Below are 26,335 nucleotides of genomic sequence, written 5' to 3' on the forward strand. Positions count from 1 at the left end.
CAAAAGCTAAACTAAAAGCTTAACTACTCAACCCTGTATAAAGTCTCGGCTGTAGCCAATATGAAAAAGACTAGCGATTACTTGGTCTCAACAAGGCGACTAATAATATGGCCCATTTGGTTAACGAGTGTTTTTACTTTTGCAGGACTTTTTAATGTTTTTTTGTTTGTTGTTTACACAGTATTGTTCCTTTTACTACGGATGCAATGCTACGAGTCTTCCTTATCGTATGACACGCGTACACACTCTCTTGCACAAGTGTAATGTGCGCAAACAGGTGAGGTCACATTCCTTCCTCACACGCGGAAGCACCGCCAAGTGTTCATTACAGGAGCTGTCGTTGAGGGACAACCATTCCGACTTAATCCGCTCTTAACGTGTTTTGTTTGTTTTAGCTGATTTCTTTGTGATCGTGTGGGGAGACATCGGACCACTGACGGGTGTTTTTGTCTGAGGAGGTTTACGGAGCCTCCAGAGCCTCCGGAGCCCAACAGGCCGATGGAGCGGCTGAGCAGCTGCCGGAGGGTCGGAAATGTTGGTGTTTCTTGTGAATTTGTGAAAACATGAGCGCTCCTTACAGCGATGTGGACAGTGTTAATCTTTCTCTACCTGGGAGCTCTGCACTGCACAGGTATGACTGCATTTAACTAACATTATGAGTACTATTGTTGTTTTTGTGTATCCGCTCTTTACTATTTATTTACGTTAGGTCGACTGACTGTAAGTAGCAGCTAAAGTTATATGAAGTGTAATTAGAGTATTTTTTAGGCTTTGAATATGACATCGAGTGAAATGTGCAGATTCAATAAATCATTGACTGACCTGGCACTCACTGTGGAGCAGATATGATTTAATAGGGCTCCTTCTTTTTCCATGTAGGTTTATGATGTTTACCCAATAGGCCAATTAACCCAAATACCCAATTAAAAAGGCAACCTCAGCACAAAGTGTTTCATATTTACAACCTACATTGGAAACGTTACGCAAATATTATTAAGGAACAAATTAATTTGTGGTGTCTTCTAAGCCCCCGCAGGATTGCCGTATTACATGCATGACACACTAATAAAGACTTTATTGATTTATACTAAGTAAACATCAGATCTAGCCGCTGTTACTATGCACATAGTTGCCAAGGCATTGATTAACTCACTCCTTTATATTTTATTGTGTTTCATGAAAGCCAATAGTATCACAGCACAAGGTTATTAACATGTACTTTTGTGATATCGTAAATACAAGAGGAAGTCAATAAAAAAAAAAATCTGCTTCAAAAGTAACATTGCATTAGCTAACGGGAAACTTGTAGAAATTCCGGTGACAAACATGAGTTTATATTGAATGTGTCTCTTATCATTCTCAACCTCTTTCTCCTCAGTCTCCTCCTCGCTCCCAAGTCCAATCAATGTGACCTTCTCCTCAGTCAATCTGAGGAATGTGCTGCAATGGTTCCCAGGAAGTGGCACACCGGATGACACACACTTTAGAGTGGAGTATGTCATGTAAGTAAAGATTTGAGACTTTAAATAAAAATAAATATAAAAAATACGAATAAAATTAGTTTGTTTAACTGAAGTGACCCTGAGAACAAATGTATTGTCTTCAAGTTGTATATACTTTAAGTTGTTTCCTTTTTGGCGCATTACTGTAACTACGTTGGACTTTACCTGGTTCAAAATTAAACTAATGTTTTTTTATATAGGCTGTTCTTCAGCAAGTCTCAAAGGAATTTACAGACAAATAGAAGCAGAGAAAAGAGACAAAGACAAAAAAAACAAAAGAAAAAAGTAACTAGAGCTAACGAGTAACTTGTGTAATCTGAAGCTCCTTGCTTGAAGGGGAAATGCACAAGGAAATTAATGTGTTTTGATCTCACTTCCTCCATTATATTGCACCAGCGTGTGCAGGGACTCAGTCATCGTCTGATCTGTGTGGGTCTGCTCTGTCTTTCCCAGCTACGGGGACAGTGTCGAGGGCAGCAACGGGAAAAAAAAGGAGAACTGGAGGGCGGTGTGGCTTTGTAAAAAAATAGGGCGGAACTGGTGTGATCTGAGCAATGAGACGTGGGATCTGGAGCAGGGATACCATGCCAGGGTTCGTGCTGTGACCCGGGGAGCAATCTCCCCGTGGGCCTTGACACGAAGGAGATTTGATCCAAAGACGGACAGTAAGTTAAAGTGACATTCTGTCTAAAAATGACATATTTATACCTACCCCAAACTAAACCTTTTGCTCTATCTATATAGCTAGTTTTGGCCCTCCACTGGTTTCTGTGGAAATAGAGGACAACAACGCCATCATCACTCTCAAGGGACCAATGAGATATCAGCCTAACAACCACACCCCGGTGATGTCCATGGTAGCACTATACCCCCATATGATTTACAACCTCTCGATTGAAAACCACCATCGCGGCACAACAGTGAGTCACAATATATAATATTTGTCCCACCCTCCTGGCACAGACAGGCGGTTAAATCAAGCATCTTTGTGCGTGTCTGTTTGTAGCTCCATCTCCCAGCGGTCTCCAGTTCGTACAAATATCCACTGATGGAGCACAATACAGAGTACTGCTTCTCTGCAAAGACAAGATTCCTGTCCATGCCGGCCCAATGCGAGTCTTCAGCATGGCACTGCATAACCACGCCTCAAGGTACAACCAATGGGTGCGTCTGTGTGATGGGGACAATATGTCGCTCCCTGTTTGACAGGTAGAAAGGAATGTGACTAAACATGGTGCAGAAGCCAAAGACAAAATGATGTTGGAGTGTTTCGTTGTTGGTGAATCAGTTTGTACATTTCCAAAATGAAAAGAAAGAAAAGTCGATTTTAGCTTGATAACTGTGCGTTTTAGATTTTATACAATGAGTTCTGATACGGCTAGGTGTTTACATAGTATTTCCTATATGTACTTTTACACACATCTGTTTGTATTTGTGTGACATGTTCCTGATTCCCCGTCTCCCTCCAGACCCTGTGATTGGCCAGCTGCAGCGCGTGGTCGTGGGTATCGTTGTTCCATCTGTGTGCTTGTGTATGGTGGCGGTGGTTGGCTACCATCTTTATTGCTACCTGACGGGGAAAGGACAGAAGAGCCCATATATACTGGTAATGCATACACACACTTTTACACACACACACTGGCAATTTTACTACTTTATTTTTCAATAAAGTGCTGTGAGAAAATTACCCAACTTCTCCCTTGAGTTTATGTTGTCATTCGCTAGTTTCCAGCCTGATGACAGCATGATGTTCATTTTGTGAATTATGGTCACATATAGAGTAAAATAGACGATAAAGCTGGGTGTGCTTTAGAACGTGGCTTCCTTGTGATTGACAGGTTGATAAATTCTAAGCACTCCCTCCTTCAATCAAATGCAAAGGATTTCATTTAAATCCTTCTTGTAACTGTACACCACTCAGATATTCAGTTTCACTGGGGAATACTCACAGTACAAAAGCTAAAGAAGCTCTGATTTCCGTTTTACTGGGACTTTAATGTAATGAAAAGTTGTGTTAAAGGGTTAAAAAGGCACTCCCACCAATTTTACACGGGAAGACCAGTTTACTTGTCATGACAAAAGGTGTGTTATAGACTAATTGGGAAGCAGTGATTTGGGAGTTTGACCCATGCTCTTTCAACCTCCAGGACCCGCCTGCTTTTCATCCGCCCGTTCTGACGTTTCCCCCGGAGCATCCCAACCTCATCGTCATCACCATCATCAAGGAGATACAACCGGAAAGTGACATATCAGACCCCGCATGCCCCAAGTTCCCGCGACATGTCGCACATCACCCACTGGGCTACGCCTCCCAGAAGCCCGAAATACTGCCGCCAGAGCCCGAGGAACCCTGGGATGATTCGTCAGTCGACTATGGGTTTATTGGCGTTGCTCCTAAAATCGCTACCAGAGGAGGAGATGGGAATAATCTGACAGGTGACGACCAGGAATGCGCAGCCAGAGACAATTACGAGAAAAAGGAGTGGAGGGTTGAGGACGGCCAGTCCGGTGGACACACGTGGACAGAGACGAGCACACTTACACAAGCGCATGCATGGCTGCTGACGCAAACTCAGGCACCATTACTGTCTTTGCAGGGAGGAGCTATGCAAGAGGTGGATGGAGAGGAGGATAGAGAGTTACCTGGTTCATTTATAAGCACCAGTGGCCTCTTCGGAATTCCTTTAAATCTACCAACAAAGGGGGGAGGAATGGGGAAAGAGATGGCTGGAGAGGTGAGAGTAAGGAGAGCTGGAGAGATAGATAATGAGGAGGTACCCCTTCTTTCTGCTTATGCCTTTCAGAACACCACAGGCATGCCTACCTCTCACTCTGACCAGTTTGATTGCTTACCAGATGACTATGGTGTTCTGAGAATGGCTTCTGCACACAAAATAGACAAAGATGATGATGAGGAGGAGGAGGAGGAGGATGAGGCAAATATTTGTTTTGATTGGAATCTCGAGACCAGGAGCCTAGTGTTGCCGCAGATTTATGGGTTGATGCAGCGAGAGAAAGGGGGAGAGGAGGAGGAGGAGGAGGAGGAGGAGGAAGAGGAGGTTGATTTGAGGTTGGAAAATGTGTTTGTAAGACAAGGGTCCGAGGAAAAGGCAGAGGCACAGAGGGAGATGGAGGGAGGCGATGACTTTTTGACCAGATGGAATTTGGTAATCTTGATGGACGAGTAGATGATATTCATCAATATATTTACCCCATTATTACCCAAAAAAAGCTCTTCTTCTGCACTTATAATGTACACTTAAATGTTTTTGTTTTATTTAGAATACATATACAATTCTTAGGAGCACTTAGTACTGTAGTCGGGTTCCTTTAACACCTGTGAATGTTATTATTATCATAACTTTATCGGATTAACAAATCACACTAATCAATGTCACTCTGTGATCGACTGTGAGGGAACTTATGTGTTCACCTACACTTTAAGCACAACCTAGCTCACTAATCAATTAATTTCTTAGGGATAACCGTCATCCACAGTATTCTTCCTGATATTTCTTTTGTAGACAGATTGCAAAAATCTTTGTGAGTTCCAGTGATTTAGTGGTCGTGCGAAACATGCGACAAAGAAATATTACTCTGGCGTTTACTTGTGAACCACAGTTTACTGCAGATACTCCGTGACTAGACACATCCGTGTTTACTTGATATTGTCTAGCGGTAGAAGTTGTCGGTAGTTTCAGGTTTCAGGAATCGTTCCTGTTTTAGTCTGAGAATCATAATGTAATTCTTTCCTCATTGTGTCCGCCTGTGATTGCAGCATTCCTTTTAATACAAATCCATCACTGCTGACTATGTTAAATGAAGAAAATACTGACTGGAAAATACCGTATCTATCATTGTGATTAATGTGTTCATATATGAAGTCAAACCTACAGCACTTAACTCTTTATTCTTTTAATACTCAATGTAGAGATTTTATAAATGATGAAGCTGCGTCTGACCTACAGTATGTGTCAATATTATCTGTGCCTTTGCCCAAAAAAAAAATGGCAACATGAATTTTCTGTAATTTTCTTTCTTTTCTTTTTTTTTACAACCAAACACTGTCTGCAGTTCAATGTTACCGAGGTGTTCAGAAGCTTGGCAGGATGTTTTCTTACACTGTAACATCTACAAGTTATGCAACTGGTTCTTCTGCATTCCATTAACACAAGCGTAGAATACAGATCACTGAAGCACAGTACACTTGCACTTCCGTTTGTTATTATGTTTCACTACATAATAATGGAGGAGAGTATTACACTCTTTTGTCAGTGTTGTTCCTCTTTCTAATCATTCATGAAGTTATACCTCAACGTTATATGAAGGACATTTTCACTTTGACTGTCTAAACTCAACAGTTACCGACATTGTGCTTTCTTACTTCCTCATTTGGGGAAATTTTCAGCTATGAAATTCCTTAAAATGTTCTCTGGTAATCTGCATTGATCGAAAGCTACAGTACGAGGAAATTATGAAACTACAGGTACTTTTAGGTTCATGTATTTCCACAACTGTTATCTGCAATGCGGTGATGAGTTTGATGCTGTGCATGAAGTCGTATCGATTTTGAGTAAATGGTTTTACTCCGGGGAAGAAGTCAGTAATATGTTTTTCATAGTTTTGTATGTAGCAATACTACAGAATGATTCTATACTCAATGAAATGATAATAAAGTGAACTTGTTCACTATTCTATTTTTCTCGCTAGAGGTTTGTACTCTTACCAGCTTTTACACATTCTCAGGACGAATCTACTGTTTCAAAATATTCAGACAATAGAAGCGTGGTTCAACTTCAACTTTCATTCCTGTCACCTGCCTCCACAAGATGCAACAAGAGAGTGTGTAGAGACACCTGCTGGTCAAATTGTGAACACCAATCATGAACACCGCCCGAGAGTTTAATGATTGTCACATTAATGGATTAATAAGCATAAACGATTAAGTTGCATTTTACTGTTTTGCTGCATACATCATATCATATTTTATAATCTTGTTTTCTGTGGAAAATCGTAATCTTAAAATAAACTTGTAACTGTTAAATGGAGTCGTAACATTTTTTTTTGTGATTTACAAGTTACACAAAATGGAAATAGGCCTCATCTTAAGTACAAGCACTTAAGTAAATATGGGTAACGTAACAGCAGCAGTATATAAATACTCAGTTACAAGTAAGAGCCATGCATTAAAAGCTGTAACACTACAAATGTATTAAAAGGCAAATATACTTTAAGTAACAAAAGTAAAAGTAGGCCTCCTCATTTGTAGCATTGCCCATTTCAGAATCGTATTTGATGTCTTATATTTAGTTGCATGTGTACAACACGTTAATGCTGCAGCTATAATAGCCTACTTTATATGCTGCTGCTTAAAGTACTTTATAAATTGGTTTATTTGTTGTATGTCGTAAAAATCATCAAGCAGAAACGCTTAATTGATTGCTTAATTACATTCCATCTTTCCTATTTTGGAATCAAACTTATAGTTTTTATGAAATGGTCGACATAAAACGAACGTGTATAATAAATAAGCGCTGTGTTGTTACTTTAGAGAGAGGGGGAGATATTAAAATGTGTGTAACGTTCAAGTGCCTTTAGGTGGCGCGCTGTCGTTAAGCAGCAGCTCCTCCGTCTCTCCTCCATCTCTCCATCCATCATGGCACCGCCCTGCGCCGCTTCAGCTGCCACAGCTCGCGCATCACTAGGGCGGGACCTCGGTGGGGTCGGTGTACTGCCAGCCGTTGGGCACTTCCGCCGGGCTCGGGTTTCCTTCGACTCGGCATTTAAATTGAGCTGCAGGACATCAGCTGCTGCTACATTCAGCGCCGCGCGGTGACAGAAAATAACCAATAGCACTCGCAAAACAGGCTACGCGTAATTTGTGTTTTTCTTTGTACACAACATACAGTTGACCCCTAAGAGATTTTGGTGTAGTTTTTTTATTTATTTTTGTGTGTGCAGAGGAGCTGGAGCCGTTGAACAATAACGGCGGTTGCGCTCTGACAGCAGCTCGGTGCATCATTTTTGGGATTCCTCTGCTCGCTGTTGGACGGAATTGAATAGCGGTAACGTGATGTTGTGCATGAGCGGAATGATTTAGGCTTGTACAGGGCAAAGTGTTTGTTCAGTGAAATAGATTGGGCACGAAAACCAACTCATTGAATGCGATGTTATCTTGTTTTGTTTGGCCCAGGAGCACAAGTGGCCTGGACTTGGGAGGACCGATGGACTCGATGATGAGAGCGCATTAGAAGGGTCAGCTTTAATCCTGATAAGAAAATTAAACAATTTAGATTTCTTTTCTTTTTTTAGCTGTAGATATTATACTCAAAATAACCTTCAACTGGGCTTACTGTAACACCAGACCAAGCCTTAATATTATCAATAACAACAACAACAACAACAGTCACCACCCACTCTAGTGAAGCACGACAGACTGACTGACTTCAATTATTATATATTTTTGCAATTTGAGATATAACTTGTGACTATTTTAAGCACATATATCTCACTATCTTTTCTTGTTTGTAGCTAAAGGTGGATTTTAAGTTCTTTGTTTTTAAATGAGGTTAGATCTTCCTCTTCATCTCGTCTTATAAGTGAGGACAGGTGACAAACAGCATCTCTGACAAGTTACACCTATCTGAGGCTTTACTAGCCTTTTAAGCAATAAGCAGCCATGTTCAGCTGGCTTGGGACCGACGACAGGAGGAAGAAGGATCCAGAAGTCTTCCAGACTGTCAGTGAGGGACTTAAGAAGCTCTACAAAACCAAACTCCTGCCGCTGGAGGAGAGCTACAAGTTCCACGAGTTCCACTCTCCGGCTCTGGAGGATGCAGACTTCGACAACAAGCCCATGGTCTTACTGGTGGGACAGTACTCCACCGGCAAGACAAGCTTCATACGGTGAGGAGAAACAGCGAGCACACACACGCACACACACACACACACACACACACACACACACACACACACACACACACACACACACACACACACACACACACACACACACACACACACACATATGAAGAGGCCACCAGACAGATAGAGAGGGAGAGGTCGACACACCCAAACTGACTTTTCCCTGAAGAAGTTTGTCAAGAGAGAGGAAGATGAGTTCATGTGATAGAAAACAAACTGAATATGAAAGACCAGTCGTCACACAAACACTCACAGATTAACTACTAGGAGTCACACCTCTGCAAGCTTTATTTAATCCATTACATGTTGATATGACAGCCAATAAGACACTCACAGGCATGCCAACGTAATACATATGGAGGCAGTACTGCATAGCACTGCAGTTTGTGTGTGTGTATATATCTATGTTTTATATATGTGTGTGTGTGTGTGTGTGTGTGTGTGTGTGTGTGTGCGTACGATTAGACTGACAGATGGACATCTTTCACATTAGGGTTTGTTCTTGGGACCTGCTTTATAAAACACCAGGTGGAGATTAGAATTAGCCCCGTAAACTTAACAAAGCTTGTTGTTTTTAGCCAAGAATTAAGCGAAAGCAGCGTTTGCTTGCTTAGAACTAACTTAAGTTCTCTTTATTACCACGACAGACATCATGTCAGACCTGCCACACGTTCCTCAGTGATAGTTTTATCAGTCATTTCCAGTCAAATATCTTAACTTAAATTCAGATTTAATATGAACTCCTTTAGTATTAAAATAATGCTCCATAGTCAGAGTTGTGTGATCTGGAGTATCTCCGGTATCGGGGTATATGTGTGGCAGCCGGTTGTTGGGCCTCTTTGAACTGCAGAACTGCTACTAACGACACAGCCCTCTGACACACACACACACACACACACACACACACACACTTGCAGAGCATAGTGGGTAATTAGTGGGGTAAGCCTTTTAAAGCCAGAGAGAGGATGCTGTTAGTGACTTCCTGCTATAAGACCGGACAGAGCAGACATCCCTGCAGTGCTCGCTCTTCTTCTCCCTCTCACTGACACTCTCCCCCTCTCTTTTTGTTACTCTCTCTCCCCGATGACAACACCCACATGTCCCCCGCTCCGCGGACATTGTAACAGTAGGATGCAGAATGCACAAAGTGCTGAGTAACCCTCGGTTCAGCGTCGCTTTCACTGCATATAGCGGCGATTCTGGATGTGGGAGCAGCGCAGGTCTTGGAAACGTTGCAAGGAGAAGTGACAATAATGATGTTGAGTTACATCACATTTGGCTTGATGGGAATTTAAAAAGTCATAAAAATGTGCATGAATGTCTGTCTGGCAGCTGAAAGGAGAAGAAGATGCATGGAGGGTAGTGTAATCTCTCTTCTTTGGAGGTTATCTAGAGGACATTAATCTGAGCCTGTCTTTCTTTTTAAGGCTGAATTTGATTTATTTTTCACTTTAAAAAGCAAATTATCTCCAGAATCCAAGTTATCTTTTTAAGGTGATCTTTAAGGTGCTTCAACTTTGACGGTTAGTGAAGCCTGTGCCTGTGAATTTTCAGTTGTATCTCACTGACAGCGTTCTGCGCGGAATGTGAGAGATTAAATGGTGTAATGTGTGAATTCCCCCCACATGCATACAGTACGATCGTCATGTTGAACATGCAATCTGCTAGATGCACATGCATTGCACAACCTCCGCACAGACCACCAGAAACACTGCACAGACATGTGTGCACAGGGATGGCTCTACCAGGCACGGCTGACTCCTCTGTCAAGGTGTGTGTGTGTGTGTGTGTGTGTGTGTGTGTGTGTGTGCGCAGAGAAGACGTATAAGCGAACCATCCTTACATCTGGCAGCAGTTAAAATGCATACTCAGCCCACACTCGCACTCTAAATTTATGGTCCTTTTTTAGCCGTAAATCTTTTGCCAAAATCTCCTCTTCATGGCCTGCGTTCACACAGAAACTCACTGATCCTCATTTGCAACATGTGTGATGTCACCGAATTAACAGATGGGGAACCCTTCACACCTAAATCAGCATCAGCTGTACGTTTTTTAACATAATAACCCATTTGCAGCATAACACGTTCACAACTTTGAGTTGTTTGTGGAATTTCTTTACAGGTCTCCTGAAAAAATGTGTCAGGTCAAAACCTAAACTTTAATTTATGGTTGTCGGTCTCTTCACCTTTTTCACCTTCAGCTGTTTTACAGCATCAGCAAGCAAGACAAACGTCTAGCAGGCTGGTGTGTTCATTCTCTTTGGCACCGGTAGAGTTTAACCAAATTCTTGCACAGATTCGTCTTCTTAGGTCAGTCTACATATCTTTATTTTAGCCTTATTAAGGAATTCCAAAACTAGTTTTGACATGTGTTTAAGGTAATTGTCCTTGAGCAACACTTAAGTGAGTCCAAGAGGCTGACGGCTATGCTTTCCTCTTTATTGTTATGTTCACTTCTATCAGATTGCAGCGTGTCAGTGTCCCGCAATGTGATGCGGTCATCGCCACTACTGACAGCAGTCACCGTGCTCTTGTGGTTGAGTAGCTCACTATCTCTCCACCTTTTTGTCTGAACCAACCACACAACAACAACAACAACAACAACAACAACAAACTTAAACCAAACTCACTGCGGCTGAGTTTGTGCCTATGAAGCAAACGAGGATGTAAAATTCCCCTAATCTTTGTTCCAGCAGCTTATAACTCAAGGCAGATCTGTTTTTAGGTGGTTTTTAAAATTTCGTCTTACCATCCAAACACTGCAGCTCTAATCTAATTAGAGCCTGCAGATGTAGCACACATCTGTCCTGCTGCTGCCTACAGTTGACTGTAGGTATTCAGTCAACTCTGAATGCTATAACTGATATGAGGCAGTTGTGGAACTGGAGAAATACCCCTTGTTGACTCAGTAACCCATGGTTGGAGAACATATATGCATTCTCTGTCAGGAATGCTTAATTATTTTGAAGTAACATAATTTTCTTCCAAGACAATTACTTTAAAAGTGAATGCTAATGTCTTATAAAGTCATATTAATGTGACTGTACGGTACCTAGCTTCACAATGCCCTCTACTCTATTGTTCATTGTCTCAGATAGCATCTTCTGGAAGGATTGTTTATCAAAAAACAACCTGGTCTCTTGCCTTGTTTTATGTAATGCTACGTCTCACCTACAGCTACCTGTTGGAGCAGGACTTTCCCGGTATGCGGATCGGCCCCGAACCCACCACGGATTCCTTCATCGCGGTGATGCACGGCGACACAGAAGGAGTCATCCCCGGCAACGCTTTGGTGGTTGACCCGAAGAAGCCCTTCAGAAAGCTGAACGCGTTTGGAAACGCATTCCTCAACAGGTAAACACACTTGCACACCTTCCCAAAGTGCTAGATGACAGATGCTGTTAAGAGACCTGTGGCTGTGAGGACGTGGGGGGGGGGAAGAAAGGGAGAGTGAGAGCACTAGTGAAAATCCACACCACAGCTCTACATTCCTGCGTGATTGAATTTCCCTCTGCTCACTGGTCAGGCTTTTCTTTTTTTAATGGCTGTCTTCATGTGTGTGTTTGAGAGACACACACACACACACACACACACACACAGCCAGTCATCTGTGCAGAGTCATCCTTCTGGTAAAGGAAAAGTGCCAAAAAAGTATTTACTCTTGCGGTATAGTGTCCTCGCTGTGAGGGCCCCACCACTGCTGAAACTAGACAGAAGAAACGCTGACTGTCAGTGGGGATTAGTGGGGTTCACAGTGAGGACGACCGCTAACCTGTTAGTATTTATCCAGCTGGAGGTAGAGAGATAGAGGAGAAGGAGGTAAGAGGGAGGAAGAGGTCTGGTATGGGACGATGTTTGTTGTTAAAACGTTTTTACACCTCTGTCCGGGTTTCTTTCAACTCTCCTCTCCTCTCGTCTCCTCTCCTCTCCTCTCCTTGTGTGTGTGTGTGTGTGTGTGTGTGTGTGTGTGTGTGTGTGTGTGTGCGTGTGTGTGTGTGTGTGTGTGTGTGTGTGTGTGTGTGTGTGTGTGTGTGTGTGTTTTAGGTTTGTGTGTGCCCAGCTGCCTAACCCAGTGCTGGAAAGCATCAGTGTGATTGACACACCAGGGATTCTGTCCGGAGAGAAACAGAGAATCAGTCGAGGTAAGACTCTTTTTCTTCCTCTGTTTATGTTAATGAGTGTGAATGTGTGTCAGCGTTCGTTCACTGGACCCATTCAGCTGCAGCCCCCTATAGTCCCACTGAACTCTGAACTACGATGTCAGCGTTTCCTTTGGATGTGTGTGTTTATTTTAGCTTTTAGCTATCAGGAGGATTATGCTTCACTCATTTCAAAGAACAGGAAGCGGCGACGCAAAGATGAGCTTTGAAATGCTCTCTCTCTCTCTCTCTCTCTCTCTCTCTCTCTCTCTCTCTGTCTCTGTCTCTGTCTCTCTCTCTCTCTCTCTCTCTCTCTCTCTCTCTCTCTCTCTGTCTCTCTCTGTCTCTGTGTCTGTCTCTGTCTGTGTGTCTCTCTCTCTTTCTCTCTCTCTCTCTCGCTCAGTACTGTTCAGAACATCATTCTAGGGACTGTTAGATTCCCCTTTGTTTACATTTCATTCCTTAGTGAGTTTTACTGTGATGAGTCGACGACATACTTTCATTGAGAAAAACAACACACAAAATGCTTGGACGTGTTTTTTGTAGCAGGCAGCTCAATATATCATTTGCAAATTTTGGAAAACCCCCAGAATCACGAGAGACATGATACATTTATCACATTAACTACAATTACTCACAAAAACTGGAGGTAACAAGACACTCTTTATTATATTTGTATTATGATCATATTGCAAAGACAAACAGACGCTATATTTATTTTATGAAATGATGGCATAACAGATATCAGAAGAATGTCTCTGACTGTGATGCAGATGTGCATTTATTGCACTAAGAGAGGGAAATAAGGATGTTTTCTATGACTTGTAACAAATGTTCCAAACTAGCATCTTCATATAAATATGAAGATGGAAAAATATAAGAAGAAGCACCTTAAGGGACAATTGAAATTAATGTAAAAGAAGAAAAAAAAAAGAGAGTGTCACATGGCCATTTAATGTGATGACATTGTTTCTTGATGCATCCCATCTTTTTACACAAAAAAACAATAATCTCAATTTGATTATTCACTGGTGCTTATCTCTTGACACCCAGGTCAGCTCATGGGAATTAAAACACAGAGAAAATTGAAATGATCAAATAGAAGCTCTGTGATTTTTAATAATAAGTGAGAGAACCAGCAGGGGACGGATCCCAGCCGTGGTGTCGAACTGAACGCTGAGACTACAGTTTGAAGAGAAGTTTAGGTGTGAAAGGCTCACAAGAATTCCTCGGGGCTCTCTTACAGTTTGATGTGTGTCCGGCTGGCATTCCCGGAGCTAAATGCTGGTATTGCCATACCAACCGCTAACATACAACAAAAGAGCTGGGATAATAAAAGACGGCTATAATTTAGACTTTTCCCACATTCACCCACTCTTTCTTACACTGTCCATCTTTGAATTCTCCCTCTGCTCCTCTGTCCATTCTCTCCCCTTGTTTGTACTCTCGTGTCCATGTAGCTCAGTTCGGCCCATGTTGATAGTGTCTTCTACCAACTCTATTGGCATTAATCATTGAGTGCTGACAGTCTCACAAAGAAGGAAGGTTTTGTATGTTGTAGGCACGCACTGGTACCGATATCGGATACTGACTCAAATAGCTGGATTGGGTATCTGTCACAGTGGGGCCCATGTATTCGTCTTTTTTCTGAGCGCTAGGCCCTTTTTTGTGTGGCCGCTCTAGGCGCTTCACGTTGAAAATGATAGTGATGCTTGTTTTGGCCTTGTCTGTCAATATAATATAATATAATATAACAAAGACCAAAAAGCCTATTTGTGGGAGTAGATCTTTTCTGACAGAAAAGGACTGTATGTGGACATAATCCCAATCAATTCCACACAGTGAGGCATACAGCTTATTAATTTAACACCGGTATTGGATCGGTACTCGGTATCGACCGATACCCAAAGCCCAGGTTTCGGTATCGGGACTGAAAGAGTCGGATCGCTGCATCCCTAGTATGTTCAACGATTTAACAACACAAACTAAACATAGGGGTGCTATCGATCTAAACACTCACTAAATATGTTGTGTTGTAATGGTGCTTTTATCAATACGCAACACTGTGACGGTATCAATAGAGTTGTACTTGGTCGTAACAGGTCTTGACTGTTTCAATAGGATTTACCTGCACTCAATAGTTCAGGTGTAAAGGCCGTGAAAAGCATCAATATCACCATTTTGTTATTTATAAGTCAATGATTTTTCATGCTTTGATTGAGTTTTTTGTTTGTTTGTTTTGCTATCCCCACCCGAGGCAGTATTTCCTCTGTTTTTTCCAAAAACGTCGTGCATGGACAGTATCTAAAAAGTGTTGCCGTGATAAAATGTACGAAGGCTAAATAGAAACAAGGAACATATTCCGGTCATCGAGTTCAGCGCATGACTTCATAGCAGGGTTGGGTCTGGATTAATGTTTGTCATGAGAACGTTTCTGTCTGCAGCTTTTCAGCGGAGAATCAACAGAGAGTGAACAGTCCGCCGGCACAATTGGAAGAAGTTTAATTGAAGCAGACCGACATCAGCTCTGTTTTACTTTCTATTTGTCCGGTCAAAGTGTCCCGTGAAAGCCTTGTCAAACCAAATAAACAGCACAGTGAGGTGTGACCCTGCGGTTGTGTGTTGGATGTATTAAAAAAAAAAAAAAAAGGTTAAACTTGACGTCTACTTGAGTCAGCACAGCTGTGTTTTGTGTGGTGACAGAGTGTGTGTAAGTGTGTACGGCGAGGCTTTTGTTTGTGTGTGTTCATTTTCTTTTCATCCCATCCTTTTTGTTTTTCATGTTTTCATGCTACATCTGTATGTTGTGTGTCTCTTCATGCTATCATACGTTTTCTTTCACCCCGTTCCATTGTTTTCATCAATGTCTGTGTTTATTTTTGTGTGTGTGTCCAGATGTGGAGTCGGGCTATAGCTCTCTACATAGATGTCAATATGGAGGTATTGTAGATAATAAACCTGAGCATCAACCAGCTTCAAAAAGGCTAATTAATAATGTGATACTTTTGAAGAATTTATGGACCGCTACACGTTCTTCAACAGACTCTTGTCACATGATTTGATGAACACTTTTGTCCATGAAATATCTCAACTCATTTGTGTTCTCCATAGGAGGAGTCCTAAAGCAAAATTTCCACAACTAAGACAAAATAATATTTTGGGGGACAAATTGAAACAAATTTTCTAAGTAAGGCCTCTCAAATTGATAACATTGATACTCCAACAGCATTAATCTAGTGTCATCCTTAGACATAAATATTATCTCTGTACATACAGTAAGTTATAAGAAACTGAACAAAAATATCATGGGTATTCATGAGCCCCACAAAATTAAACTTGATTGTTTAACGATTTTACTGGCCAAAATAATAATGATTTATATTATATTTATATTTTGATGATTATCCCGATAATCATCAAAATATACTTAAAACATACTGTAATCACTTTACCTTACATATTGTTAATAAATAAATAAATATTTTTTATTGAACAATCTTTTTATGAAAAACTAAATATTTAACAAATCATAAGGACCATCTGCATAAATAAAGGATAAATAAATAAATCCGACAAGCAACATTATGTGAGTCTGTTCTTTCTCACTTGACAGTCCCGTATTCTTTAAATCAGGCTCTATTTTTCACTTCTCTGCCATGATAGTGTCACACACGTGACGATATTGACAGTTATCCTGATAATGGAAATTCACCACAATCAGCGTATTGAATGTGGAGCTTTAGACTTTTGTTTTTCCCCACATCATGTGAGAAGTGCTTCCTGTGAAGAATGATCCACTAAAATTCAAAACATCAAGGTATCTCTCTCTCTCTCTCTCTCTCTCTCTCTCTCTCTCTCTCTCTCTCTCTCTCTCTCTCTTAACCCTCCACAGCTTGGCTCAAGCAGCTCCGTCTCCTCTCAGCTGTGCTCATTTAGGACAGGAAGACGCAGCTAAAACCAATTTCCATGTTTTGCATACTTATTGCTACAGCTGCCTAACTTTTGCTCACACCCCAGTGAGGAATTATTGAACACCCAACAACACCATTTTTTTTTAATAATTGCTGGCAAGGGAGCCTTCGAGGCATCATGTTAGCATCGACACAAGAATAAATATACCTACATAAATACACATAGCCATTGTGGAACTCGTATACCTTGAGTATTACTATTCCTCTTCTGGGAGGAGCAGCAGTAGCAATAGCAGCAGTTCAGTGACTATGTGTAAAGTGGCATTTTTATTGCAGCTATGTCTACTAAAAGCGATGTACAAAGATTGCAAGTGACATTTTTCTCAAACAAAATTAATTTGACATTCACTGTATTAACATAAAGCTTCTTACTATCAATTGACAGCTCCTAGTTTCTCTCCCATGATCTCAGCGGTAGCAGGTTCACCATTGAATCTGCATCTCTTATGCGTATTTCAGTGTTGTTTGGGAACTTTAGCTCACTAATCCTTCGTTCTGTCCTTTTTGTCCTTTGTTCTCCTCTCATATCCTGTGGAATTTCTCCACGTAAGCGTCGGTTCTGTCCTTGAGTAGGATAGAAAGTCAAAGGAGGCAGTTATGTATTCCTGCTGACAGACTTAATCATTGAATCATTTATTCATGCAGTATGGAGGCATTAGCCCATTCATTCCCGAGCATTCATTACCGCCATGATTGCATTTCCCACAAAAAACATCTGAGCCAAGTAAGACAATAAAATATCATTGTTTTTGGTCCCCCCCCCCCCCCCTCATTATTTAGTTTTAAAAACTCCACTTAGTTGAGCCCTGGCAGAACCGCCTCCATCTGTAAACAGACATTCTTTTCTCTCAGCATGTTGTAATTGCCTTCTATGACCTGAAGCCATTGTAATAGTTTCTTCTCGGGGAAAATTGCAACATCACAGCTGCTGTTCATGACGCAGGTCATAGATTATACATAATGTTGATCATCTTCACAAAAAACTCAGTGGACTGACCTGTTCCTCAAAAATGAGGTTGAATTCAAATGCCTCTCTTAAATGCTGTTTTGACACTGGTATGGGATGGGATCAAAGAAACAGGAAGTCAAAGAGAAACACAATGAATTATCTCTTCTTTTTTTTTTAACTAAACCTTCAAGTCTTTCCTAATCGAAAACCTAATGTCTCTTTTGGATCCCCCTCCTCTCAGGCTATGACTTTGCAGCTGTCTTGGAGTGGTTTGCAGAGCGAGTGGACAGGATCATATTACTGTTTGACGCCCACAAACTGGACATCTCTGATGAGTTCTCAGAGGTGATAAAAGCCCTGAAGAACCACGAAGACAAGATCCGGTACTGCCGTGTTTGCTTTGACTTACAGACATATCCAGTTCTCCACAAAAGAGACGAGAATGTTCACATCAACACTCTGTTGTCAGCAGCTCTTTGCTTTCGGTCAACATCAACACTGTTCTCTCTTGTTGTTTTAGGGTTGTGCTGAACAAGGCTGACCAGATAGAGACCCAGCAGTTGATGAGAGTGTACGGTGCCCTGATGTGGTCTCTGGGGAAAATAGTCAACACCCCTGAGGTATAGTGAGCAGGAGGAGTTTGGGTTTAAAGCTTTCCACCATCTTGTCTGGTGTTTGTTGCCAGACTTTCCAAATCTGGGCAATTTGTGGATATAATGCACCTCTTTTTATACCTCGACTTCATCTTCATAAAACACTAGATTTTGAAATTATTGAATATCGTATAGATCAGTGTTTTCCCTTTTTAAAAATCAGTTCACAACAGGCCTGATCTATAAATCGTGAGAAGACATTTGTCTTCTCACGATTTCAGGCTCAACGTGTACTGCAGATATAAATGTTAAAAGACGATGGAAGAAATTCAGAAATATTATTTGGCGACTGGGAATGACTGATATATACAATAATGTGTATTATCGGGTTGTTTACCAACAATCTGATCAATGAGGTTACCTTTAAGAGTCAACCGTGAGATGCTATTAGCTGAATTGTGCCTTTTGTCTTGTTGATTTTCTGTCCGTCTCCCTCGCTGACAGGTGATCCGCGTCTACATCGGCTCGTTTTGGTCCCACCCTCTGCTGATTCCAGACAACAGGAAGCTGTTCGAAGCAGAGGAGCAGGATTTATTTAAGGACATTCAGTCTCTACCGAGAAACGCAGCGCTCAGGAAACTCAACGATCTGATCAAGAGGGCAAGACTAGCCAAGGTAAGGCACGAATGAAAGGACACTCGCTGATGGAGAATCTGCGAAGAGGTGATGTTTTCTCTTGGGATGTTATTTGACGAGTGTATATTTTAAGCACGTGTGTGTGTGTGTGTGTGTGTGTGTGTGTGTGTGTGTGTGTGTGTGTGTGTGTGTGTGTTTCCTATTTATTCTTCCCGTCACTCACTCGCTCTACCCGCCCCATCCAGCTGTTAACCTTGACAGAAAAAGCTTCTCGCTCTCACAGAACCAATAGAGCCAGACAAGTGTGGTCATTCTCCTCTGAGTGAATTGTTTCCTGTTTCCTCTCCGCACAGGAAGTCAGGTATGACAGACGACGGGCCACTGTCTGTTGTATTTCGAGGAAACACTGAGGATGCGCCCACTCAAACACACACACACACACACACACACACACACACACACACACACACACACACACACACACACACACACTCACACTCACACTCACACACTCTAGTACACACACAGATTTATCAAACCGAGAGTTCAGCCTCCTTTCCTGTCTGACAGCTGATTTTGTGTGTGTGTGTGTGTGTGTGTGTGTGAGTTTGCGTGATGAGCTTCAAGGACACAAGGTGGATTCAGGGAAACCCACAAAAAATGTCACCACGGCAACATAACAAAAATGTTTTTTCCCGTTACTTTTGCTAGTTATATGCTGTGCTGTATGACTATTCTGGTTAAAGGAGTGCTAAGTGTCCCCGGACTCCAGGGTTGCAACAGTCTGCGGCTTACAATGTTAGTTTCATGTTTATTAGGATCGTTACAATGAAGGTTGAGGATGAGACGGTGATAAAACAAAGCAAGTATGAGTGAAATTTGTGAAATCCTTTGTCCCAGTTGATTTAACGATAGTCTGCATAAATGTTTCGGAGCAGGATGCAAGAAGAACAACAGATTTTGGTCATTTTTTGCACACACTGGGGGATTTATTCCCTTAATCGACTACATTTACCATCAACATCAACGGTTGGAATTTTCCTTAAAATGTATTATAACTTTGAAATACTAGAACTTTTAAGAGGCCGACTTGCTTACTTGCTGTAAATCTTCCGTTGAGTAAATGAGCTTTCACTCTCACAATGCAGGTCCATGCCTACATCATCAGCGCACTGAAGAAAGAGATGCCCACTGTGTTTGGGAAGGAGAACAAGAAGAAAGAACTGATCGGCAGTCTTGGAGATATTTACAAACGCATCGAACGAGAGCATCAGATATCACCCGGAGATTTTCCTAGTCTGAAGAAGATGCAGGTAAACGGGGAAGAGCTGTGTGGATTCATAGATGGAGGGATTAGAAAGATGAGATCTAAACGTGTGTTGTGGTTGTTTTCTGCATTGTCTCCTTCAGGACCAACTCAATTCTCAGGATCTCAACAAATTCCAGCCTCTGAAACCCAAACTCCTGGAGGCGGTGGATGACATGCTGGCCCACGACATCGCTGGCCTAATGGTGCTGGTGCGCCAAGAAGAAAACCAGCGTCCCAACCCGGTCGTGAAGGGCGGTGCCTTCGACGGCACATTGGACGGCCCGTTTGGCCACGGGTACGGCGAAGGGGCCGGCGAAGGCATCGACGAAGCCGACTGGGTCGTCGCTCGAGACAAACCGGCTTACGACGAGATTTTCTACACGTTGTCCCCCGTCAACGGGAAGGTGACTGGAGCCAACGCCAAGAGGGAGATGGTGAAGTCAAAACTGCCCAACACGGTGCTGGGAAAGATCTGGAAGCTGGCCGACATCGATAAGGATGGGATGCTTGACGATGAGGAGTTTGCGTTGGCCAATCACCTGATAAAAGTGAAACTGGAGGGACATGAACTGCCATCGGAGCTGCCTGCACACCTGGTTCCTCCTTCCAAGAGGAAAATACCTGAGTAAATGTAAGATTACATCACCCCTGCCCCCAAAACCTGTAAGTAGACTTACCCCAATTAAAATAGTCATATTCCTGTAGCATTATAGCAAAAAAGTGTACCCCATTTCCAACTGCTAAGAGGCAAATATTACAACAAAATACTTACTTTCATTCAAATAAAAATAAAGAATGATCATTATTGCTAATGTACCGTTAGCATGTGGATTGAAACCAGGGTGTCCTTCCATCAAGACAAAGTGCCCTCTTTTGTACTTCAGGGTGAGATATTGAGAGCTGTTAGGTAGGACAGGTGTTAGAGATGTTAGGACGAAGCCTAAAACGAGAAACACTGGAATACAGGAGAATGTAAGGCGATTCCAAACTACTGGAAGAAAACGGGAGAGATTCGACAATGTGAAGACAAAAAGAAAGATTGGATCTGATTGGAAGGATCATTCTGGGAGAAGGAAGATTTCCTTTAAGGGTTTCCTGTCAGGTCGCTTGAGAATCCACAAACCAACGTGTAGAAGCACACACACACACACACACACACACACACACACACACACACACACACAAATATGAACACAATTCTGGTTATATGATTTGTAACCCCTCAAATTCATATAAAAAGAAAATGCCCTACATCCACTTTTACATTTTTGTTAAATGTGATATGCAGATGTTGATATTTGTGTTAACAACATCGCCATCATTTACTGTAGCACCTGGATTAATGGGAAACAAGTGTGGGGAAAAATTAAGAAGGTTTGTCTCTTTTATGATTTCTACATTGTTCGAAATATCATTAACATGTTTGGAAATACTGTGACTATAATATGGACCTATACGACGGGGTATGGTTTGGAGTGTGAAGACATCCTCAGTATAAATGTATTGTGTGGACTTTGAATGTTGAATGTGTCAACATTCACCTTCTGTATGTATGCATACGACCACATGTATCAGTGTTATCATTTGTAACGTGTATGTATTAAGTCTTAAGCATCTCACAGGCTGCTGAGTTGGGAGTGTTCAGTGGGTTGTTAATAGAAAATGGATGAATTACTTATTGTTCACCTTGTGAAAGTGATCTAATCTAACCTAACCTGGCAGTCCAGAGAGCGAAGCTGTTTGCTTCTTTTGTGATGATAACAAAACGCTAATCAAAGCATTTTTTTGAATGAAAATGTGGCTTTCCAATTTATGTGTTTAAATTGTATACATGTAATAAATGTAATTGGATTCACTGTCGCGATATGCCAGTATGGATGTATATACGGTATATATACATCACGTCAGGACTTTATTTGTGGTTTGTCACCAGTGAGAATCTTGGTAATAAGATGAAACACCAAACAAACTCAATTTGGGTTCCCGTGTGATAAGAAATTGTGTTTTATGAGTGAGACGGCGTTTACCCAGTTTGAGCTACACAGAAGTGACTTAAGTGAAATCCCTGTGTGCGTCTGTGTGCCGCCACTGTGAACCTGCTGTACATAATAAGACTGTTTGCATTCCATGAACACAGATTGGGAAATCATCCACATCACCTCGGGTATGCATCACTTCCTCGTGATTCACAGACGAGCCAGATCAGATCAACAGAGTAAATATAAGGAAGGATAACTCGTTGAATGTGGATTCTCTGCAAAACAAAGTCCTTGAAATTCACAAGTTGTTTTCATACCCTGACAGATTGCAACATGAAGTCCTGTGTACTGGTAAAGACACTAAGTGGGAAACACTGGCGTTATGTTTTTCTTTTCTTTTTTTAAGATGGTCGTGCATTGCTAAATCTGTACTTCACTGTTTTTCTGTCGACATTAACAACAGTCCAAAAGTGTAATAAAAATTAATTTACTCTACTTCTTTTTTGCCTTGTTTTTTGCCTTGTTTTGTTTGTGTTTAGAGCAATCAGAGTAGTGAGTGGCTATATATGAGAAAATCATATGCTGCTGGATGAAATGCATTTTCTTTGATTTAACTGTGAGGAAAATCCGAACCATTCTGTAAACGGTTAAATAGATCTCCAGGATTTTATGATGAAATTCGTCTTTTCCACTCTAATAATGATAGCTTGTCTGACAAACAAAAATGCTAACACATCAAGGAGGAAACAATGTTAATATTACATAGTTAATTATTTCAAAATCACACTGGAGGCTTAAACTGTAATCATTTTCTAATGTGCAAGTCATGAGATTCACACTGGACAACTATACTGTTGTCAGTAATGTAGTCTAACGTGAAGAATGGTATTTTATTCTGCTGTAAAACAAGGGTTGATGCCACCTATAGACTTTCTTTACACTGTGTTCTAAAAGAGGAGGATAATCAGACGAAGACTAAAGTAAAAACTAAAAACAAGCAACAAAAACTTACCAGAGGGTAGGAATTAAAACATTATTTTGTATCAAGGAGATGCACTCAAGGGATTCCATGAATTACTAAAACATGTGTTGAGTTCCAACTAATAAAAAAAGGGTGGAGATAGTGTTTGGTGCAAAAGAAGTGAATTCCTTCATGTTTAGCCTCAAGGGGTTCATCCTTATCTTGGCCTTAGTTTAGGGAGGGTTTCTATCAATGTTACAGTAAGTGAATGAGACATACGTCTGCTTTATTAACGGCAGTATGAATGTGTGCAGTGGTCCTTTAAAATGTTCTCTTCTGTATTCACATGAGGGCCAGATGTCCATGTTAATATCAAGAGTCACTGACATTGACCATAACATGACACAAGCTGAAAAAAAAAAAATGACAGGAAACATAGCATGAAATATTCGACATTACAGTTATCATCTCGGGACTTCCATATGTGAGTGTGTGTGTGTGTGTGTGTGTGTGTGTGTGTGTGTGTGTTTGGCAGGAAATCAGAGCATCCCCTCGGACTGTGAGACCCCTTAAACATATACAAATACACACACACACACACACACACACACACACACACACACACACACACACACACACACACAGGGAAGATGTAGAACTCTCTCCTCTCACGCGGGAAGTTTTGTTCTTGTCTGCCATTTCCTGTCTGTCCCACCTTGACCCACACACACACGCGCACACACACACACACACACACACACACACACGCACGCACGCACACACACAAACCCCAACACACACACCCTCTATCATATACTAAAGTTAATGTTTTTGTTGTAAGCAGATCAGTCTTGCAAGAGTCAACTTAAATGTTGTATTAATATGATGTTTCTTAAAGTGCACTTGAGGAGAAGAACCCAGAGGACTTTAGGTTCCTAAAGTAGATATGCATGTTTTAATGACACAAATCGTGAAACACAAAGCAGTTACTATGACTTAGTAACAATGGTGAGTGAGTATTCAGGAACTGTTGCTCTGGATAAAACTAAAAACAGAAAAAGGAAAACAAATTTGTCAATGGGAAAAATAAATGAAAAAACAAACAGGACAGCTATTTAAAGCAGCATTTTAGTCTTTCCTGGAAATTGTGGAGAAATGACACAAAACCGGAAAGAGACCAGAGAGAAAGACGGCGAGCGTAGAAAGAGTCAGAGACAGCTGAAACGTGTTTGTCTCTGGTTTGGGTCGGTATCTTATCTTTTCAGGAGGGAACACGGTTAATCTCGAACAGGTTTGTCAATGAAAAAGACGTCTGTCAGCAGTGAAATATGAGCGTTTGTGTGCGTCTGCGTGTTCCTCTGGTGGAGAGGCACGCACAAAGGAAGCTATACATCAGGATTAAACGTACAGTTGTGGTCAAAAGTTTACATACACTTGTAAAGAACATAATGTCATGGCTCTCTTGAGTTTCCAGTTATTTCTACAACTCAGATTTTTCTCTGATAGAGTGATTGGAACAGATACTTCTTTGTCACAAAAAACATTCATGAAGTTTGGTTCTTTCATGACTTTATTATGGGTTAACAGAAAAAGTGACAAAATCTGCTGGGTCAAAAATATACATACAGCAACATGAATTAGCAATTTTGGTGACTTAGAAAGTTGTGTCAATGAAATGAGCTTCATAGCATGGCCTCTTAACTTCTTGTGAGTGATTATGAGTGACTACAGCTGGTGACTTCTCTGAGGCCATTTAAATAGGGCTCATTGGATACAAACGCCCACAAACGCTACAATGGGAAAGTCAAAGGAGCTCAGCATGGATCCGAAAAAGCGAATCATTGACTTGAACAAGTCAGGAAAGTCACTTGGAGCCATTTCAAAGCAGCTGCAGGTCCCAAGAGCAACAGTGCAAACAATTGTTTGTAAGTATAAAGTGCATGGCACTGTTTTGTCACTGCCACAATCAGGAAGAAAACGCAAGCTATCACCTGCTGCTGAGAGAAAATTGGTCAGGAGGGTGAAGAGTCAACCGAGAACCACCAAAAAGCGGATCTGCCAAGAATTAGAAGCTGCTGGAACACAGGTGTCAGTGTCCACAGTCAAGCGTGTTTTGCATCTCCATGGACTGAGACGCTGCCGTGCAAGAAGGAAGCCCTTGCTCCAAAAGCGGCACCTTAAGGCTCGACTGAAGTTTGCTGCTGATCACATGGACAAAGATAAGACCTTCTGGAGGAAAGTTCTGTGGTCAGACGAAACAAAAATCAAGCTGTTTGGCCACAATGCCCAGCAATATGTTTGGAGGAGAAAAGGTGAGGCCTTTAACCCCAAGAACACCATGCCTACCGTCAAGCACGGTGGTGGTAGTATTATGCTGTGGGGCTATTTTGCTCCCAATGGAACTGGTGCTTTACAGAGAGTAAATGGGATCATGAAGAAGGAGGATTACCTTTCAAATTCTTCAAGATAACCTAAAATCATCAGCCCGAAGGTTGGGTCTTGAGCGCAGTTGGGTGTTCCAACAGGACAATGACCCCAAATGCACATCAAAAGTGGTAATGGAATGGCTAAATCAGGCTAGAATTAGGGTTTTAGAATGGCCTTCCCAAAGTCCTGACTTAAATCCCATTGAGAACATGTGGACAATGCTGAAGAAACAAGTCCATGTCAGAAAGCCATCAAATTTAACTGAACTGCACCAATTCTGTCAAGAGGAGTGGTCAAAGATTCAACGAGAAGCTTGCCAGAAGCTTGTGGATGGCTACCAAAAGCGCCTAATTGAAGTGAAAATGGCCAAGGGGCATGTAACCAAATATTAGCACTGCTGTATGTATATTTTTGACCCAGCAGATTTGATCACTTTTTCTGTTAACCCATAATAAAGTCATGAAAGAACCAAACTTCATGACTGTTTTTTGTGACAAAGAAGTATCTGTTCCAATCACTCTATCAGAGAAAAATCAGAGTTGTAGAAATAACTGGAAATTCAAGAGAGCCATGACATTATGTTCTTTACAAGTGTATGTAAACTTTTGACCACAACTGTATACACCCAGACACACGAGGGAGCTGGTATCTGAGAACGCAGGGTGGGGACGATGCTCTCAAAAAACACACACATGCATCTCACTGTCATGACTGTTGTAAACACAAGCTAGCATCATCCTGCAACCGTCATTTAGAAAAGATTCAAAAATACTAAATCAAAAAGCGACCAGCTGCATCCCATTGATATTAATAAATATCTTATATAATAGATTGATTTATGAGTAATACATGTATTTTAATTATAAAATAACATGTATTACAAAAAGCATTGGAAACCAACATGATACATACTTATGTCAGAGGACATTCATTCAAATTAAATTAC

At 41.4% G+C, this 26,335-nt stretch overlaps 2 protein-coding genes across 3 annotated transcripts; both read left to right on the forward strand.

Moving 5' to 3' along the window:
* The first annotated feature begins 283 nt into the window (after positions 1-283).
* Positions 284-6,546, forward strand: il20ra (interleukin 20 receptor, alpha). The gene is made up of 7 exons (XM_068708887.1): positions 284-631; positions 1,379-1,502; positions 1,956-2,167; positions 2,247-2,422; positions 2,509-2,653; positions 2,972-3,108; positions 3,650-6,546. The coding sequence occupies exons 1-7, from the start codon at positions 583-585 to the stop codon at positions 4,688-4,690; spliced, it is 1,884 nt and encodes a 627-aa protein (XP_068564988.1). The 5' UTR covers positions 284-582; the 3' UTR covers positions 4,691-6,546.
* A 712-nt stretch (positions 6,547-7,258) lies between these two features.
* Positions 7,259-22,496, forward strand: ehd3 (EH-domain containing 3). Of its 2 annotated transcripts, XM_068708888.1 has the most exons (9): positions 7,259-7,567; positions 7,696-8,408; positions 11,603-11,779; positions 12,470-12,567; positions 17,726-17,867; positions 18,005-18,104; positions 18,582-18,752; positions 19,862-20,026; positions 20,124-22,496. In XM_068708888.1, the coding sequence occupies exons 2-9, from the start codon at positions 8,182-8,184 to the stop codon at positions 20,649-20,651; spliced, it is 1,608 nt and encodes a 535-aa protein (XP_068564989.1). In that variant the 5' UTR covers positions 7,259-7,567; positions 7,696-8,181; the 3' UTR covers positions 20,652-22,496. The 2 variants fall into 2 exon arrangements, with proteins under 2 accessions (XP_068564989.1, XP_068564990.1); XM_068708889.1 differs by having other exon boundaries at positions 7,259-8,408.
* Positions 22,497-26,335: the final 3,839 nt, after the last annotated feature.

Source organism: Cebidichthys violaceus, unplaced genomic scaffold (assembly GCF_023349555.1).
Source record: "Cebidichthys violaceus isolate CVI_PGR_0920_01 unplaced genomic scaffold, fCebVio1.0.p SCAF_14, whole genome shotgun sequence".
In the NCBI taxonomy this organism is placed as follows: Eukaryota; Metazoa; Chordata; class Actinopteri; order Perciformes; family Stichaeidae; genus Cebidichthys; species Cebidichthys violaceus.

Coding starts and splice junctions, on each gene's coding strand:
- il20ra (XM_068708887.1), top strand. CDS start 583: ATGTGGACAGTGTTAATCTTTCTCTACCTGGGAGCTCTGCACTGCACA. Junction 1,503..1,955: donor TTTAGAGTGGAGTATGTCAT/GTAAGTAAAGAT, acceptor TGTCTTTCCCAG/CTACGGGGACAGTGTCGAGG. Junction 2,423..2,508: donor ACCACCATCGCGGCACAACA/GTGAGTCACAAT, acceptor GTCTGTTTGTAG/CTCCATCTCCCAGCGGTCTC.
- ehd3 (XM_068708889.1), top strand. CDS start 8,182: ATGTTCAGCTGGCTTGGGACCGACGACAGGAGGAAGAAGGATCCAGAA. Junction 18,105..18,581: donor AAATAGTCAACACCCCTGAG/GTATAGTGAGCA, acceptor CCTCGCTGACAG/GTGATCCGCGTCTACATCGG. Junction 20,027..20,123: donor CTAGTCTGAAGAAGATGCAG/GTAAACGGGGAA, acceptor TGTCTCCTTCAG/GACCAACTCAATTCTCAGGA.